The following is a 17,747-nucleotide window of genomic DNA, read 5'->3' on the forward strand; positions in this document are numbered from 1 at the left end:
GCCTTTCAAGCCCTGTAAAGCACTTATGTCGTATTGTAGGCTAATGACTCCATGGGAAAAGTGCATAGCTAGCGACAAGCATCCCTACAAGGAGGCCTAGATTGGGAATTTCAAGGATTTCAAGGACTTTTCTTGTCGTAAGCTATAAGTAGGACTAGGCATAAGTGTGGGGTTGTCTCATACATTTGCATTTATTTGTCACAGAAAAGCGCAAGTCCAAGAGAATGATCCATCTGCGGAGCGCCAACACAAATAAATTGCCCATTTTAACAACATGAATATGTAAAAACACAGGGCAACTCGCGAGTGCAACGTCTGCGCTGTCCGAGGTGCTGATTCTATAAGATTAGCCGTCAAAGATTATACAGCGCTTCTCTGGAATCTTTTAAAGTCGCCGTCAAAGTTGCGACATCGTCAGTCATAATGAATGTCATAACGCTGATGGAAATAGAAAACAGAGCCATAGGAAGTCGTTTTTTCTTCCTATGGCTCAGTTAACATGCAGTCAAATCGCACGTAATTTATGGAACACCGGAGATGATCAAACAATTCTATAATCTATTATGACGCCTCTCGGATTCTCTGTTGGCGGCCAGGGTACGTGTTTTTTTCTCCCCTGCATGCAGCGTGTTCGCTGTGTGCTTCTTCCCGGTGCAAAAGAACCGAGGTAAGAAAAAAATATTTTAAAACTTGTCAGGAAGTGTGATATTATGAGACCTTTTATTAGGATAGCGCCTGTCTGGTTTAGCTATAATCGTTCGTCCTTTAACCCCACACTTGGCTAATTAACGTTGACTATCCAAATTGTAATTGGTGTATTTCTTATTTAAACTGCCGGTGTCATGAGGCTGCGGAAGTTGTCGGGTTGGTGATGCTAATTATAGGCCTTTGGAAATATAATTTTCCCTGCTCAGTTGAACAGCTCACTTTGTAGCCGAAGGGTGTTTTAGAATATGCAAAGTTGCAGAGCCAAGTGAGGAAATGGAAATGGTGTCCGATAATTGTATCAGTAGGTTAGCTTCTTTCTAAACATAATGTCTCAAATGAAAAGTAGCCTAATAATAGAGTGGTTCATTATTAGGCTATATGTACTAGTTGTCTCATGGCACTGCAGTCCATGTTGCTTTCACAAATGATAGCTTATGGCATGTTCACAGTGCCCGCCCTGCAGGGATTTGCACAGGATGATCAAATGGGAGAAATGACATCACAGTGTAAGTAGCAATTGGTGCATGCAATATAACTATTTCCATCATTACTTGAAAAATATTTTTACAGTAATATAAACTAATGTTTTTTGTTTGTTTGTTTTTTAAGAGAAAAACAGTTGTCCTCTGGCTCCTGTGCACAGGATGACAGAATGGAGAACACTGCAGGTAAACACACAAGTGTGTGTGTGTGTGTGTGTGTGTGTGTGTGTGTGTGTGTGTGTGTGTGTGTGTGTGTGTGTGTGTGTGTGTGTGTGTGTGTGTGTGTGTGTGTGTGTGTGTGTGTGTGTGTGTGTTCATTCAAGCAGTAATGTCTTTGGTGTTGATCACATTTAGCCACTTGTTCCAATAGACAGAGGTAGTGAAAGTGACAGTCTAGTGTTCTAGGCCTATATGTGTTGCATCTAAACCTTTACAGTTTAGGCCTACTTTTGCTCTGCACAACAGTATTGTATATCCCATGTGCTGCATAGAAATAGACTAGGCCTACTTCCACTTTTCTATTCCGGCAAGTTACTCTGTATAGCAATACTGTATACAGAGGTCTTTGCCATATAAATACAATTTATACAATTATAAAATATTAAAATAAGACACCACATTCAGACATCACCCCAAATATCACATTTTGCTGTTATTTACTGAGACACACATATATGAAGAGTTCAGATGCAAAACCCCCTAACTCCATTTCTGAAGACCTGCACTTCTATATTTTTAGAGAACTCTGTTGTTGGTTTGGTTTACATTCATGTACTTGATAATACATATAAATAGTTATATTACATTAATAAAATAAAAAATATGCAATTTTGATAGCTTTGTATTAAATAAAAATGAATTAAGATTATTTTCTGAAAAGGCATTTAGGGGGTTTTGCATCTGAACTCTTCATATATAAAAAACATTATTTAAAAATATGTATATATCTGGTATGTTAAAAACCCTCTGCATCTGTCTTCAGCAGCAGCAGAAGCTTCAGACGAGTCTGGAGCCAGGCCCAGCACCAGAGGTGCTACACACACCCCCAAACATGCACACTCTTCCATGTCTTGGCCAGGGCCCGAAACCACAAATGTGCCTCCTGCCATCCACCATCTCGTAGAGAACATGTCAGAGGAGTGAGTAGCCACAAACTCTTTTTACAGTAAAGTTTGTTCATTTCGGCCTTGGCCATAGCTGAAATGGCTAAGGCACTGTACTGTTATGCTTGGGAACCTGGGTTAGATTCCCGATCCTCTCCCCTCCTCCCTCCCATGCTATTTCCTGTCACTCTCTTCACTGTCCATATAAAGCAAAGACACAAAACCCCGAAATTAAACTTGAAAACAAGTTTATTTCTTTCATTGCTACTTCATAATACTTATCATGTCTAGTCTTGTTTTAAGTCACAACAATGTTTCGTTTTAAGCATTTCCTTTATTTCACTGCAGCTTTGCAAAATATGTGAATGTGATATTGACATCATGTGAGCTGCATCTTTAATGATGATTTACAAATGCAGTTATTCAATCCTAAAAAAAAATGTGTGTTTACCTTTTAACAGGCAGTGGAGAGTTGTCCACGAAGCACTATGTGAACCTGTGAGTTGAGTTGATCTTTCTCTTACGATTGAATTAATGTATCATTGGTGAATGTGTCATGTACTGAGCGCAGAGGCGCATCTTGTCACCAGGCTAGGCAGGCAGTGTGGCTTGGGGCCCCCAAGCCTATAAATGGCGAATCTGCTAAGACATTAAATTACAGTAGTGGTGATTTGTTGTGAATTTTCATTATTTTCTTTGCGAATTTTCATTATTTTGATTTTTCGCTTGGGGCCCCAGCTTACCCAAGAATCGCCACTGACTGAGCGCATGTTTCTATTTAATGTGCATTACTGTACACTCGCCATTGCATCTATAGTCATTGCAGTACAGTTTTCCAGTCTACCTCTCTCTCTTTATCCTGGTGTTATGTTCTGTTGCATTCTGTTCTGTTCCATTCGGTTCTGTTCTTTTCACCAGCATGATGAGCTTGCTTATGTTTTTTTTTCTCTCTCTTCGAACAGACATCCCTGACCTATGGGACCCCTGCAACTGTCTTTTATTCACCTGTGTCGTTGTGTTCTCCGATTCATGTTCTATGATTCATGCTCTTCCATTACATAATGTGCATTACACTTGTCCTTGGTTCTGTCGCTCTTTTTTTTATCTTTGTCTCTCTCCCCAGACAGAGACATCCCTGAGCTAAGACACCTGCGCTCTTGTTTGTGTTTATCTTTCCACCATGTTTTATGAGTCATGCTTTTGCCTTATATGATCTACAATATGCTTGCCCTTGCTTAGCTCTCTCTCTCTCTCTCTCTCTCGCTCTCGCTCTCGCTCTCGCTCTCTCTCTCTCTCGCTCAAGACTGGCGTGCCCAAGCTAGGCCACCTGTGCTCAAACATAGTGCAAGCAGTAACTCAGACGATCCGGGAGCAACTCCTGCCCACCCTCAGCCGAATGCTCGGAATACCAGTTAGCTCTCTAATCAAGTCAGGATCGGTTAATCCAAGTCAGCCCTCACAGTGGTATGTACTGTATGTCTACCGTGTAGAAACCAGATAGCCTAGAAAACGGTTACATTTGTCAGAGGCAGGATTGTTGAAATGGATGCCTTTTGAATGGCAGGGCAGAAACAGATCCATAGAAAAAGTTTTGAATTTACAGTACCAAGACAAACTGTGTTCTTTTGTATCCTCAAAGCAGGTTTTCTTCCCATCTATGTGAACTTCTAAATTCACAGGCTTATGCTTTCATCCTCTTGTTATTCTCATGTTAACTGAATATATTACCATTATGACAATTGCCATTTAGTTGCAATTTAATTGTTTGGCTGCTCTTTCTAGCATTATTGTCGTAGTGCACACTCTTTATGGAACATCATCTAATGTAATTTTCTGACTTTTGCCCTGTAATGAGAACCACTGAAAGCTTAAAATGTTCATTACTCATGCAATAATTGGTATGATTATGAACTATTGTTTAAAGTCACAACTTGCCTTTTATATTTATCTCCTGGAAAGGTCCCAGGCTGCTCAGTACCAGACGGCACTGTGTGAGTTATTTGAAATCACAGAGGACTCAATCTGCAAGAGCCTGCGCAGGTGCCTTCAACAGTCCAAGCGGGACGTTGTCCGTCTCGTGCTCCTGCATGTGAACTCAGTGGTTGACTTGGCCCTGAAACAGCACATCCTGAAAGGGCCGACTCCATCTGCGAAGTTCGCCATCACAAGCTCAACCATCAGGGCTGCGAATGACCTAGTGCGCTCTGTGTGCCAGTCCACCCAGGATTTGGTTCCAACAAACAGGGTCTCACAGCCAGCACCCCGCCAACCAATCACAAACTCCGACCTGGTGACAGTTACCAGGGTGATTCTAAATGTCATCACTGATCACATGGATGGCTGCATGGATGCAGGTGAGCTTCAGGAGGTAGGAAGGGTCATCGCTGCGGTGGTGGACAGAGTAAACCTGTTGGCGTCCAAGAACGCATCTGCTCCACAATGTTCTCCTTGCGAAAACTGTGGCGGAAATGCCCCACATATTCATTTTGTGGATGGAGTAGCTTCCAACAGCAGCTTGCAGAGTCAGACCCTGCAAAAACTCTCCACTGAAAACTTCCATGCCAAGGCGACCAAGGCAGTCGGCGAAGTTCTGATGAGAAACTTTGACTGTCCAGCGTGTCTCCAAGCAGGCCAGAGTAAATGCCAGGAAGATTGTAAAGAGAGTGTTGGTCAAACTGCATCTGCTCTGCTGGAAACATTTATTGAGGAGATGCAGAACATTGCTGATTGTGCAGACTCCCTCACCTCTGGGAGCAGTAAATCATCACCTCTAGAGAGCAGCAGCAAGAGAGATGCAGATGCAGAGTCCTTCTATAGTGACACAAGTATGAGTACACTAGGTGCCGCTCAACAGATGCTCCACAAATTACAGAGTAAACTGATGGTGCTTTATTCGCAGTTGCCAGAACCCAAAGACTGCACTACAAACACTACTGGTGCTGGTGCAGGAAACATGTCTCAGGTACTTAATCTGCGGATAGACATAACTACACGGGATGTGGTGAATGAGATCTTGATTGCTCTTTTCGATGAGGAGTCAGACGGCCACAGCACCACTGAAGACTGCTGCACCAAAGCCAAGGAAAGTGCTTCAGTGACCTCACAGGTGGCCCGTGAGTTTGTAGACACCGTCCTTGCTGAACTGGAGCACATGTCATTCATCAGCTCGGACGAAAATGCTGATTCCATGCTGTGTTCAGAGGAGTTCACTGAGCAGCAGGGTCAACAGATGTGTTGTTTCAGTAGGAATACTCTTTCTGTTGCAGACTTTCAGGTGCTCTCAAGCAAGACGTTTTTCACAGAGGCCACGAAAACCGTCAGTGACACCCTGTTGAAAACAGTTCAGAGTTCTACTTCTTTCAGTGATCAGACCCATGTTGCCCCATCCGGTTTGCCCAAGGACATGCAGTGCAATACCCTACCCCAGAATGTAGACATAACTGCCTTTGAAATCATCCAGAATTTTGTGGCCGAAATTAAGTTGTGCGCTGCATCCATTGAGAATCTAGCAACTGAGTTACGGCTGGACAAAGACCTTTTGAAGAGTGGAAGCCCGTTTGCAGGCCATGCAGAGCTTGAGAAAGCAACTCAGAACTATGTAAGGGAAAAGGTCCTGACTTCTGTAAAGACTATCTACAGCAGCATGCATGAAAGAGTTCAGAACCTGTTTACCCAGTATGATACCCGACTGAATCCTCCTGAGTCAGAGTCCCAACATGGTTCAATGCTTTCTGATCAAGAGATGGTAGAGAACAGTACTAAAGACCTCATTAGACAGATATCCAACATGGTGAAAACAGCAATAACACCTGAGGACAACACACCACTTGCTGCTTGTGTCAAGTCTTCTTGCACCTCTCTAAAGTCCAGTACCTTTTTGGATGATGTGATTCATAATCTAAAGGATCTCTCATTTTCTGCTGAGGACCCTGTGCCTCCAGCCAGCGTGCACAAATCAGCTTCCTTCATTGAAAAATTGTCTGACAAAGACTTCCAGACGAAGGCCTCTCAACAGGTCGGCAGTGTGTTGCTCAACTCCATAGTAAACCTGTCGCAATCAGTAAACTCAGACCTACCTGGTAATGCAACCGGTGACTCAGATAACTTGGATAACGGTGAAGTCTACTTCTTCCCCTCTTTGAGCCACTCAGAGTCTGTGGCATATAGCCTTGTTGGTGACATCATCGAGGAAACAGTGGAATACCTTATGACTCCAGGGGTTTACACACTCACAGAATCTGCAGCAACTGACATTGTCGCAAGTGTCACAAAGGCGATGAAGGACCTCTTCAAGGTCAAGTTGTCCTCCAAACATGGGCAGCCTAACGATGGTGACAGTGTGAAGGTGTCCCAAGCTGCTGCCACTCGCCTTATGCTCGACAGGATCTCTTTGACAGCTCAGAGAATTTTCGGCAGCATCAAGACCAAAGTGACAGACTGCCTGCAGAGGTATCAGTCGATTGTCCACAGGAAAAAAACAGACCTGCTGGCAAGGAGGTCCATCAGCGAGGTCCTAGTCACCATCCAGAATGATCTTCCTGACCCTGTGGGAGCTGAGAACTCTGAGCAGATCAAACTTACTCATGACCTCCTCTCTTCAATGATGGACGAGGTCAAGAATGAAGTTGTGGATGTGGATACACAATCGGCTCTGAGCCAGTTGCAGTCACCGGCTTCTCACTTTGGTGATTCCAGGCCTCCTCATCTAGAGAAAAATAATGCAGATAAACAGGGGACTCTGCCTCCCATCTCCACAGATGTCAACACAGGCACAGAAATGGAAAACATCCTCACAGGTCGAAGACGTGTCAGACGGTTCCTTTCCGAAGAAAATATGAAAGGCTATTCCAGTGGCCTTACCCATCAGATATGTAAGATCCTGAAAAACAGCTATGATCCACTGGTCTGGTGCATGCCTGCAGGAAGGAGTGTGTCAGATTCATTCTTGACTTTGGGGCCATCCAAAGAAGAGGACAACTATGAGACCCCCGTTGACCTTGTGTATAGCTGTGTGGAAGAGTCAGTGAGGCGGCTTGTGCTTTCATCCTTCTTTCCTTTGACATCAAACAAGAATCAGGAGAGGATCTTGCGACACGCTTTTGGCTCGGCGTCTATTGACATTTCTGGCAATTCTCCTCTCCTTAAGCAGCCACAGTTAAAAAACAGATCATCTTCCAAGGTCTTCAGAAGCACCATCGCTGTTGTCACACAAGTGCTGGCCAAAGAGGTCATGGAAAGGCTGAATTTTGGTGACAAAAATATTTCACTTGTAGAAAGGGAAAATTATGACACTGACGGCTTGGAACACCTATCTGAATTGGAGGTTCAGCAAATACTAGACAAGCAGCGCATGGCGGGCACAGGGTCGTCATGTTCAGAGTCCACCTCAAAAACTTCACTGACAGTGGCTGTAGAAACAGTCTGCAGCCTGGAAGACAATAAGGTCACATATTCAGACACAGCACCTGGTGATGGATCTCATCAAACTGAGATGGGTTTGTCAGATGGCAAGGAAGTAAAGGTCAAGTATGAAGAAAGGCCAGCTACAGAGGAGGGTGCAGAACTGAAAGTGCCACCTTCCTGTGAATATCCTGCATTGTCCGAAGACATCTTAAGCATGGCTGAGTTCGCTCACCTGACCTCCATGCTGATAGTACGTCTTCTAAATGGAACCAGGAGTGATGTCCATTCAGACCTGACAGCTAACACCACTGAAGGACTGATTGACAAGATTCAGCTTCTTACCGGCCTTGGTCTCATGGATGGCCAGACTAGTCCCGAGGACTTGCAGATCCATCATGTTTACCCTAAAGTGTACGAAAGCCTCGTTGAGGAGTATGGGTCTGCCAGTGTGCTTCAAGCGGCTGTCATGGATTCCAATTCGTCATTTGATGTGTCTCTGAGGAAACTCCTCCTTAAAGAGATGAACGCAGAGGCATTGGCTGTGGCTAAGGGTGAGGCACAGGGACAAGAACAGACCACAGGCAGCAGATTACGTCTCCCATCAGAGTCATCACAAAGCTCATTCAACACTGAGGTATAGGCTCTTTGTAAATAGTAACCGTTCCTGCCCCATTTCGGCCCTTCACATATGACATGTACTGTTTCGGTCTGCACTGTTTTCTATGGAATATGTTTGCAAGGCCAGCTCAAACTCGCAATAATGCTATTTTTAAATTCATCATCTATGGCACACACCAACACTCTTGAAAAGTATTTCATGTCTTACACCTCTTTAAACAAACACAGACATGATGGCAAGTTTTTATACTGTAGTTGAAAGACCTGTGTCTACGAAAATACATTTGCTGTCATTCTGTCATATCTGTCATTGTCTGAAGAGGTAAAACATGAAACATTTACAGTGATTATAACAAATATGTAAACCCTTTGGAATTTCTTGGATTTCTTTGTGAATTGGGTAGAAAATCGGTTCTGATCCTCATATTATTCACAGTACTATAGTACACAAATACATTTTCCTTAAACTAATACGACCCAAACAATATACAGTATGTTTTTATATTTTCTTGAATACAACATGTTAACAGGTGCGGGATGGAAAAAGCATGTAAATCTTTGGATTCAATAACTGTTGGACCCTCCTTTGACATCAATAACGTCAAGCAAATGTTTTCCTGAAGTTGCAGCTCAGACTTGCACAATAGTCTTGATGAATTTAGGACGATTACTCTTTACAAAACAGTTTCAGTTAAGCAATGTCCTTGGAATTTCTGGTGTGAATGGCTCTCTTGAGAGATCATACCACAGCATTTCAATCAGATTGGGAACATTCATCTGTCTGGGTCACTCTATAAGTTGTATTTTCTTCTGTATAAGCTATTCTGACACTAATTTGCTTTCATGCATTGGATTGTTGTCCTGCTGCATCACCAATACTCTTTTGAGTTTCAGTTGGCAGACAGGTGGGCAGGGCTTATTTGTAAAATGTCTGAATATAAGGGGGAATTCATTTTTCTGTTGACGTCAGTAATTTGTCTAGGCAATGAGGCAGCAAAGCAGTCCCTAACCCTGTTGCCCTCTCACCCATATTTCATAATTGGGATGGTGTTTTGATGGTTTGCGCTTTTTCTCCTCTTATAGCATTGTGTATTCCCTCTAGTCAAATCAAGTTATCTGTAGGCCACACACAATGATTTGCCAGCATGGTTGTGGAACATCCAGGTGCTCTTCTGAAAACGTGCAGATGCACATGCAAATATGCAGTAATATGTTTGCCTCGATAGTAGTTGCTTCCTCCCTAGTGTCCTCCTATGGACTCCTATGTTTTTGTTTCTTGTAGGGGTGGGCGGTAACCGCGGTATAATATCGTGTGCGGTATTTTTTCATCAATGATAGAGATTTTGTCTCATACCGTATACCGCAATAGCACATTGTGTCCTGTAGATGTAGAGTTATAGTTATAGATTAAAAGTTTAAAAATATGTTTTCAAATGATTTGAATGACAAGAATTCCCACATAGAAGATAAAACAATGTCTGACCAGTCATTTCCAAAAAATAAAATGCAAAAAAATTGTGTTTTGGTCATTTTGTCACGAAGCGCTTAATTTTAACATTTTATACACAAATGTACAATACCGTGATATATACCGTGATATATACCGTGGCTAAAATTATACCGAGGTGTACATTTTTGGCCATACCGCCCACCCCTAGTTTCTTGTATTACTTATTCTAGATTGGTCCATAACAATGTTTGTATTTGACTGCTGTAAGTCTTGACAGTCAGTTCATGCAGATATAAAAATAATTCCAAAGGGTTCACATACTTTTTCTAGCCATCATACATTTTGGTTGGTGCATTAGATCAGGATCTAAAATACTTTTACATCTATTATTCAGAGTTTGATCAGGTCTTGTAAATGATATCATAGATAGAAGTGTAGACCAGAAGAGGGTGCAGCATATCTTGAAAGCGCCTACGGGGTTGAAACAGTTACGTTAATCGACCATTTTTGCATTTATTATACAACATTGTATTCTGTCTATCTAGTCGTGTTTTTTTTTCTTTTTTTAAACCAGAATCTCAGGTCATCACATTTACACAATGATCCAGGCACTGGTGAGTGAATATGCATGTATTTATCTACTGTATTTAATTCAGGTGAATTATCAATTTTCTCTTTGCAATTCCATTGTGCATGGACTACTAGTTTACGCACAAATGGCAAATAAAGAACTTTGACTTTGACTTTGACAACTGATAATAACAGCTCTTGACAAGTGACAAATGCCAGGCCTTTGGGATAACAGCCTGTCTTGTGTTTTCTAGACACTATTCGTAACAGTTCCACCTTCACCACTAAACTCCAGAAGATTTTAAAACCATTTTCTTGGTTTAGGCTTCCCAAAGCTCCAAAGGTACCTTCTTTAAAAGTATAGTGCCGTTTCTTTACACTATTTGACATTTTATGTAATGCCTCATTACTTGCCCACTCCGGAGGCGGCTGCAATTGCAGCAACTCTATCTGTCTGTTTGTCTGTTTGTGGTCATCTTCAGCAGACATCAAACGCACAACATCACAAGAGCCATCCACTGTATATGTTCAATTCCGTAATACTAATAGTAGTCATACTAAACCAATACACTCACGATGGGTTGCATGTTATTTTAATGCTTCTGTTTAATTAATGATATACTGTATAATGTAATAGAGTAATAATATGTCATATTAGGGTTAGGTTTGTACAGTGTAAGTACCTAATGTTACATGGTGAAACATGCAGTTCCACTAAATAAGTCACTATGAAATGAAGTGTTAGCTAGTAAGGTTTACTAACAATATCCCAATGCTCTTGTCTTTATGCACCAAAGTTTAGTGACATTGCCCTGTGTGCCGACTGGGGCGGCTGCGATGATGATGATGATGATGATGATGATTAGAAGATGAGATATTGCCACAGCAAAGGCACAGTACATGTACAACAGGTAACTGAGAGTTTGAATAACAAATGTAACCATATGTCATCTAAATCATTACAGGGTTTATTATTGCTGACACATATTTCTCACACAGCAGTGTTTTTCTGCATACTTCATACTTTTACTTTTTTCACATTTACCTTTTACAAACATTTCAAAAGCATGCATATTTCCCATGATATTAAAAGGTGTATATAGATATTTTCAGTGTTTTGATTTGCAAAAAATAGAATAAAGTGTCAAAGCTGTGTTAGTGCTAGTGTCTCGCCACCGTGCGAGGTTATTGTAAGGGTTAGGTAATATGTTTTTGTGTCCAAGCAATTGCAAAAAGAAAAAAAAACACCCAAAAATTGTAACTTTTTTTCACCCCTCCTGTCTCCTTCATATGCATATTTATTTGTACAGGCCAGCTCATTTCGGTTCATGCTTTACAAAGCATTTCACTCACTTTCACACTTTCACACTTTCACTCTACACAGTGAAAACATGTAGGCCCTATGATTAAATCAACACTTAGGGAGTCGATTTAACGTTTTTTAGTGCAGGGTCTCATCGTACTCCTTAAATGTTAAATTTAAGTAGTGACAGAGGTGTGCGTGTGTGTCTGTGTGTGTCTGTGTGTGTGTGTGTGTGTGTGTGTGTGTGTGTGTGTGTGTGTGTGTGTGTGTGTGTGTGTGTGTGTGTGTGTGTGTGTGTGTGTGTGTGTGTGTTTCACTGCCCCCCATATCTCTCTCTCTCTCCTGGAACCAACAGGGCAAGCACTGCTGATGATGGCCAAATGGACTCCACGATTTGTCTTCAGAAGCTCATCAATAACTAAACATTCCCTAACATTCCCTTTTATCAGATCTACTATCATTAAATATTGCAACAGATTCAGCACCCAGATGTCAATGTTTTCTTTTGTGATTTTACTTTCTTAATAGGAGCAACCATGCTCTAATGGTTAGGTATGGTTCAAACAACACGTCCTCTCCTCCTACAATTTCCCCACACAAAACCCCACATTTCCCCAGAAGCTGTGATCACTAACTGTCCAATACCTAATACAGGTATTTTTTTCTGTAGCTTTTATTAGTCACAGTGCCTAATCATGCAAAATGAAAGAATAAGTTGGTGTTTGCCTGGCTTGTTCAGTTGGATTGTTCAGTGATAGAGAGGTGTGTGTGTGTGTGTGTGTGTGTGTGTGTGTGTGTGTGTGTGTGTGTGTGTGTGTGTGTGTGTGTGTGTGTGTGTGTGTGTGTGTGTGTGTGTGTGTGTGTGTGTGTGCGTGCGTGCGTGCGTGTGTACTGCACCAATCTACTGCCGTGAGGCCACTGCAACAAGGTGTGGCCCCCGCTCCATGTGGGGCCCAAATTCTGGACCCCATTGTTTTGACCCCTTTTGCTGAGGTAGGTTTTTTTTGCTACTCGTAAAAGTGTAAGTGTAAAAACGTTAAGGTGAGGGATTGTTTTGGTTTTGGCACAGTTTAGCACACTTTACTATTGTTAGGGTTTATATGAATGGGATTCATGGAAGGCTGTGTGTGTGTGTGTGTGTGTGTGTGTGTGTGTGTGTGTGTGTGTGTGTGTGTGTGTGTGTGTGTGTGTGTGTGTGTGTGTGTGTGTGTGTGTGTGTGTGTGTGTGTTGCTGAGTGCTTGGGAGGTGCAAGTGAAACGATTTGCAACAGAGCGCCCATGCGCTCATGATCTCTGCCTCCATTTGTCATTGTGACAGCTCTCTCACCATAAGCACGGACGCAGACACACACACACACACACACACACACACACACACACACACACACACACTGCAGAGGGTGGCAGAGGGCTTTAGAGTGCATGCGGTCCCACATCACAGTGATGTGGTCCCTGTCTCTCTCTCTCTCTCTCTCTCTCTATCTCTCTCTCTCTCTCTCTCTCTCTCTCTCTCTCTCTCTCTCTCTCTCTCTCTCTCTCTCTCTCACACACACACACACACACACACACACGCACACACACACACACACACACACACACACACACACACACACACACACACACACACACACACACACACACACACACACTGCAGAGTGCATCTGCATCATGTAGCTTCTATTCTCAGGCCAGCTGTGACAATTAGTGTGAATTAGACTTACTGTACAGTATCTTGCATACAATACATTGCATACAAGTCGTTCTTAATATTGTCAAGTCAAGTCTTAAGTTATACATTTGTGACTCAAATCGTACACAAGTCCTACATCCACAGCTCTGGTATGCACAGTACATTTTTCTGTGCTTTGAGTACACCTCGTGCTTCATGTGAAAAGGCAACACCATGGTCAAATTCATGGAAGACATTTTGCTCATAAATGATATGGTAGGCAGAGGAAATGATCTAACAGCATGCGGAAACCACACACTTCAAGTCACAAAGCATGTGTTGCAATGCTGACGCACACAGAAGAAGCTATCAACTCAAACCATCTGTTCAGCTATGTTCAGCAGTTTTAATAATTGCACTGAAGAAAATGCATTGGTATTTAATATATAGTATATAGCCTATATATATATGAACAGAGGTGCCAGATTTTTTACGCCAGATTATGCGAATGCCAGATTATTTTCGACTGGAAATCACAACTTGCCTGGAAAGGTACCCTGACTATCTATTGGGGCCCCATCTCCACGCCAACATTGTTTTCAGTCAGTAACCTCTCTGCAACATCACAGAGGTGTTTCTGTGTTTATAAATTGGAGTAGCATAAGGCTTTACTTTAGTCAGTCAATCCACTATCCGAACTCTCAGTGTTTAGGCCTTTCCCTCGCTGTAGAGTATATGAACACACCACAACGTTCGCTGTGTTATCCGGCGAGGAGCCAATCTGTTCCTGGTTGTTGTCTCTACAACTCCACAGAGTGCACCTCCTCAATATCCGCACGTAGGCCTTCTGAATCCTGGGCACCTTGAAGGGGTAGAAACGTTCAAAAGTGAGGGTATGTTTGCACACTGACAGTTACACAAAGGTCAAGCATGAAGAGTTTCTTTCATATTTTATTAATATTTAATATTTAATTTATTCACATGTAACGGAGGCTAACTAGCACAGAGTTGGCGTGGAACGTTGGTAAACCTCCCTCCGATAGCTTCATACAGTCTCGTGCCGTTGGGCCGAGAGACTAGTCTCTTGGCCCAGCGGTATCGTACTGTGTCTCCCATTGCCGGACCGTTGTAGTTGACGAGATCGCACGTTCGATCCCCGAGGGGGCTGAACGGTGCAAGATGACCTCCGTCACACACATTTAATGATACATGTTATATTTTATATTGTATTATATTTATACATAAAATATTTTATTGAACTTGGCATTTTTTTCACACACCTAATCTGGCAGGTGCAGAGGAGAAGACCCATGGTAATCAGACAAACTATAATAAACTATAAAAACTGACAATTGTGCTGTTTTCTATAATACAAAACGTTTCAGATAAATAATAATTTTTAAAAAAAACTGAAGGTCTAGAACCGAAACGTGTATTCAAGAAAATAGCGAAATTTTCAGTTTGACAGTTTGTATACTTTATATAAAATGTCATAAAACATATTTTTGAAAACTTTAATATGTTCTGCCATCACCTTGAATGTGTACACCACAGGGTTCACTGCCGAGTTGGCGTGGGAGAGTATGATCCCCATGTACACCAGTCCCTGCGGTACCTGCCATCCCCAGTAGGTGGCGACGTTGAGCAGGTGAATGGGCAGCCAGCAGATGGCGAATAATGCCAGCACCAGGACGAGAGAGCGCGCCAGGCTGAGCTCGCGGCGATAGTAGTGCTTGGACACCACCTCTCTGCTGTGCAGCTGGCGGCTGATTCGCCAGAAGATGTAGGCGTACAGGGCTGAGGTGCAGAGCATGGGCACCAGGCTGCAGCTGACGAAGTTGAAGAAGACCATGTAGGACATAGACATGACCACCATGAACTGGCACATTGGAGGAGAGGTGGCGCTGGAGGAGGAAGAGGAGGAGGAGGAGGAGGAGGTGGTGGTGGTGGAAATGGAAAAGGTAGGGGAGGTGGAGGGGGAGGTGGTGGAGTTGGAGAATGTGATAGGGTTGGCGGGGATGATGATAGTGGAGAAGGAGATGGAGGAAGAGGATGAGGAGGAGGTGTAGTAGGAGGCTGACTGGGGATTGGTCCAGCCCAGCAGGGGGACTGAGCCCAGAAAACACGCCCCCATCCAGCAGCCAATCACCACACACCACGACCTAGACGGGGTCACCAGCTTCTTGTACCTACAATTATTTAGCCAAACAAATAAAAACATAAACATTCCTTCAGCCCATTCCAGAGTCCAATGCTTGACAAGATTTTTTTTCTAAAATGCTATTATATTGTTTAGCGCAATTTAGCCAAAGACAACTGTAAAAAAAATCCCTAAGCACTTTTTGGGAAAAGGTGGCCTCAGCCTATAAAAACCTAAATATCTCTCCGAAGCACATAAAAACATGAAATGAGATTTGTTTCAAAGCTAAGACCCTCCACCTGCATTCATTCAGCTCTAACTTACCCACATTTTAAAGAAAAAAAGAATCAAATGTCATGAGAGTGTTTCACCTGATAAGAATATGTTTCACCTGATAAGCACGATAAGAATACGCTGTGCAACAACACGTATTGGTTCTTTGTTCGCATGGATCCTGAATTTCCTAACAGATAAATGCATAATTTGTACCTGTAAGCTACCCTTCAACAAACAAAATTGAAGCACAACAATGTAGAAGAGGTCCACCTTAAACTAGAAGAGCTGTGCCTTTGCAAAAGTAAGTTTTGCGTAACTCAGTGAGAAATGAATTTGTCATGCAGTCGTGAAACACAGGAAACACAACTCATTGATGTTTACACTCACCAAATGTCTTGCACATCGACATAAATGTTAGTAAATCAGTCAAATGTGGACTGAATGAAGCAATGTGTCAAAAATGTCTTGAGAGTCATCATGAAGTAATAGCTGAGATGCCGAAAACAGAAAATACTGCAAATAAAACACAAACAGGCACACAGACACACACACGCACACACACTAACCTGAGTGGGATGTATACACGTAAGAAGCGGTCCAGGGCGATGGCCAACAGCGAGTGAACTGAGGCCTGTGTCAGTACGATGACCACGGAACACAGCGCCACACAGCCATGGAACGTGGCGCGGACGTGTCCGTCCACCAGGATCGCCACAGGGATGGCCACCGCCCCGACCAGGAAGTCGGCCACGGCCAGCGAGGCGATGAAGCAGAACGTCGGCTGCCGTCTCATGGCACCGCACAGCCACAGCGCCCAGACGACCAGCACGTTACCCAGGCAACACGCCGCGGCGATCACCACCTCCAGCACAGTGTAAACCAGCTCTGCCCGATCCGCCATGAAACATACACACACACACAGACACACAATGGGATGAAACACTCTCACATACACACACTCCCATACACTCAACAAAGTGTATCATACAACAAGGTGCATCAGGAAGTAGGCAAAGAGAAAGATGTGACAGAAATACACAGTCATACTGATATTAATCACTCTTCCGTCAAAGCCATTGAGGGAGGAGAGTTGGGCTTGCAACAACATTGCGACAACATATGCATTTGTGCACCATTTTGAGTGCGTGTGCAACAGTGTGCAAGTCTTTGAATTTGTGAATGGAAGCTTTGGGTGTATCACCCCTACTATGATTTGTATCAGGAGTGTTAACATTTTTGCTGAAAACATTTTATCATCTACTCAACCTGTGGGGAAAACATACTGTATGTACAGTATATATAGACTTGTATGGAAATCCTAGATTGTGACACAGGCATTTGTGTGACAAAGTCGGCAAACAGTCTTTTTTGTCAATTTGGGTGTGCTGAATTCAAATCTGCAATATGCCGAGCTCTATCTGGCCTCTGTTGACCTCTAGAGGTCATTGAACTTTGACACTGAAAGTGTACCATCTGAACCCATTGAATCCCATTGTTTTTAAGCAATTAATCAATTAATTTTAAGCAAAGTGATTATTTAAATTGACAAATGGATTTGTTTGGTCAGTATTGGAATGCTAAACACACATTTACTTTGAAAAACAAGTTGTTATTATTAGTTAGTAATCAATAGTTAGTGATTATTACTTCATTATTGTTTCAAGGTCATTAAACATGGCCTGATGTCTTAAGCACTTGTTTTCATTTTTGGAAACTATGTCATATTATTGTTTTTGTTTATTGTTTCTATTTTATGAATTGTGTTTGCTCCAGACTGTATTAACTATCATTTAAGATGCAGGGTAGTCTCAGTTTGACCTCATGTCATTGATGCCATCTAAAAGATATTTATATGCAAAAAAAAGTGTATGTTAGGATCGAAGTATGATGGAAATGTCTCTCCAATTTAAAATGATCTCTCCAATGTAGCACACATGCAAAAAGAGTAATGATGGATCAAGTTTAAAAGCATACAAGTTCAGTCATATGTCCTGCCACTGGCTTTGGTAAGATAGAGGAGAGTCC

General features: G+C 42.5%; 2 protein-coding genes across 3 annotated transcripts; one reads left to right on the plus strand and one right to left on the minus strand.

Annotated features, from left to right (window-relative positions):
* Positions 1-611: 611 nt before the first annotated feature.
* On the plus strand, positions 612-12,121 carry LOC134463975 (uncharacterized). 2 transcript variants are annotated; one of them, XM_063217383.1, is made up of 11 exons: positions 612-667; positions 1,158-1,214; positions 1,318-1,376; positions 2,173-2,329; positions 2,755-2,791; positions 3,597-3,757; positions 4,253-8,330; positions 10,339-10,378; positions 10,589-10,677; positions 11,132-11,245; positions 11,993-12,121. In XM_063217383.1, exons 3-10 carry the CDS (start codon positions 1,361-1,363, stop codon positions 11,198-11,200), a joined length of 4,647 nt encoding a protein of 1,548 aa, XP_063073453.1. In that variant the 5' UTR covers positions 612-667; positions 1,158-1,214; positions 1,318-1,360; the 3' UTR covers positions 11,201-11,245; positions 11,993-12,121. The 2 variants fall into 2 exon arrangements, with proteins under 2 accessions (XP_063073453.1, XP_063073454.1); XM_063217384.1 differs by having other exon boundaries at positions 2,176-2,329.
* Positions 12,122-13,909: 1,788 nt separating this feature from the next.
* LOC134464235 (adenosine receptor A1-like) lies at positions 13,910-16,623 on the minus strand. Its single transcript, XM_063217710.1, has 5 exons — positions 16,289-16,623; positions 15,343-15,495; positions 14,841-15,192; positions 14,052-14,168; positions 13,910-13,921 (listed from the first exon to the last, which is right to left on the minus strand). The coding sequence occupies exons 1-5, from the start codon at positions 16,621-16,623 to the stop codon at positions 13,910-13,912; spliced, it is 969 nt and encodes a 322-aa protein (XP_063073780.1).
* Between the last annotated feature and the right edge of the window lie 1,124 nt (positions 16,624-17,747).

This window comes from Engraulis encrasicolus, chromosome 15 (assembly GCF_034702125.1).
Source record: "Engraulis encrasicolus isolate BLACKSEA-1 chromosome 15, IST_EnEncr_1.0, whole genome shotgun sequence".
NCBI classification, from domain to species: Eukaryota; Metazoa; Chordata; class Actinopteri; order Clupeiformes; family Engraulidae; genus Engraulis; species Engraulis encrasicolus.

What these genes read in the sequence shown, in the direction of transcription:
- LOC134463975 (XM_063217383.1), top strand. An exon ending in ACGAAGCACTATGTGAACCT is followed by an intron (nt 2,792 to 3,596) that starts GTGAGTTGAGTT and finishes CTCTCGCTCAAG; the next exon opens with ACTGGCGTGCCCAAGCTAGG. An exon ending in ACACAATGATCCAGGCACTG is followed by an intron (nt 10,379 to 10,588) that starts GTGAGTGAATAT and finishes TGTGTTTTCTAG; the next exon opens with ACACTATTCGTAACAGTTCC.
- LOC134464235 (XM_063217710.1), bottom strand. Translation starts at nt 16,623, where the DNA reads ATGGCGGATCGGGCAGAGCTGGTTTACACTGTGCTGGAGGTGGTGATC. An exon ending in CGTGTATACATCCCACTCAG is followed by an intron (nt 15,496 to 16,288) that starts GTTAGTGTGTGT and finishes AAATAATTGTAG; the next exon opens with GTACAAGAAGCTGGTGACCC. An exon ending in CTGTGGTGTACACATTCAAG is followed by an intron (nt 14,169 to 14,840) that starts GTGATGGCAGAA and finishes TACCCCTTCAAG; the next exon opens with GTGCCCAGGATTCAGAAGGC.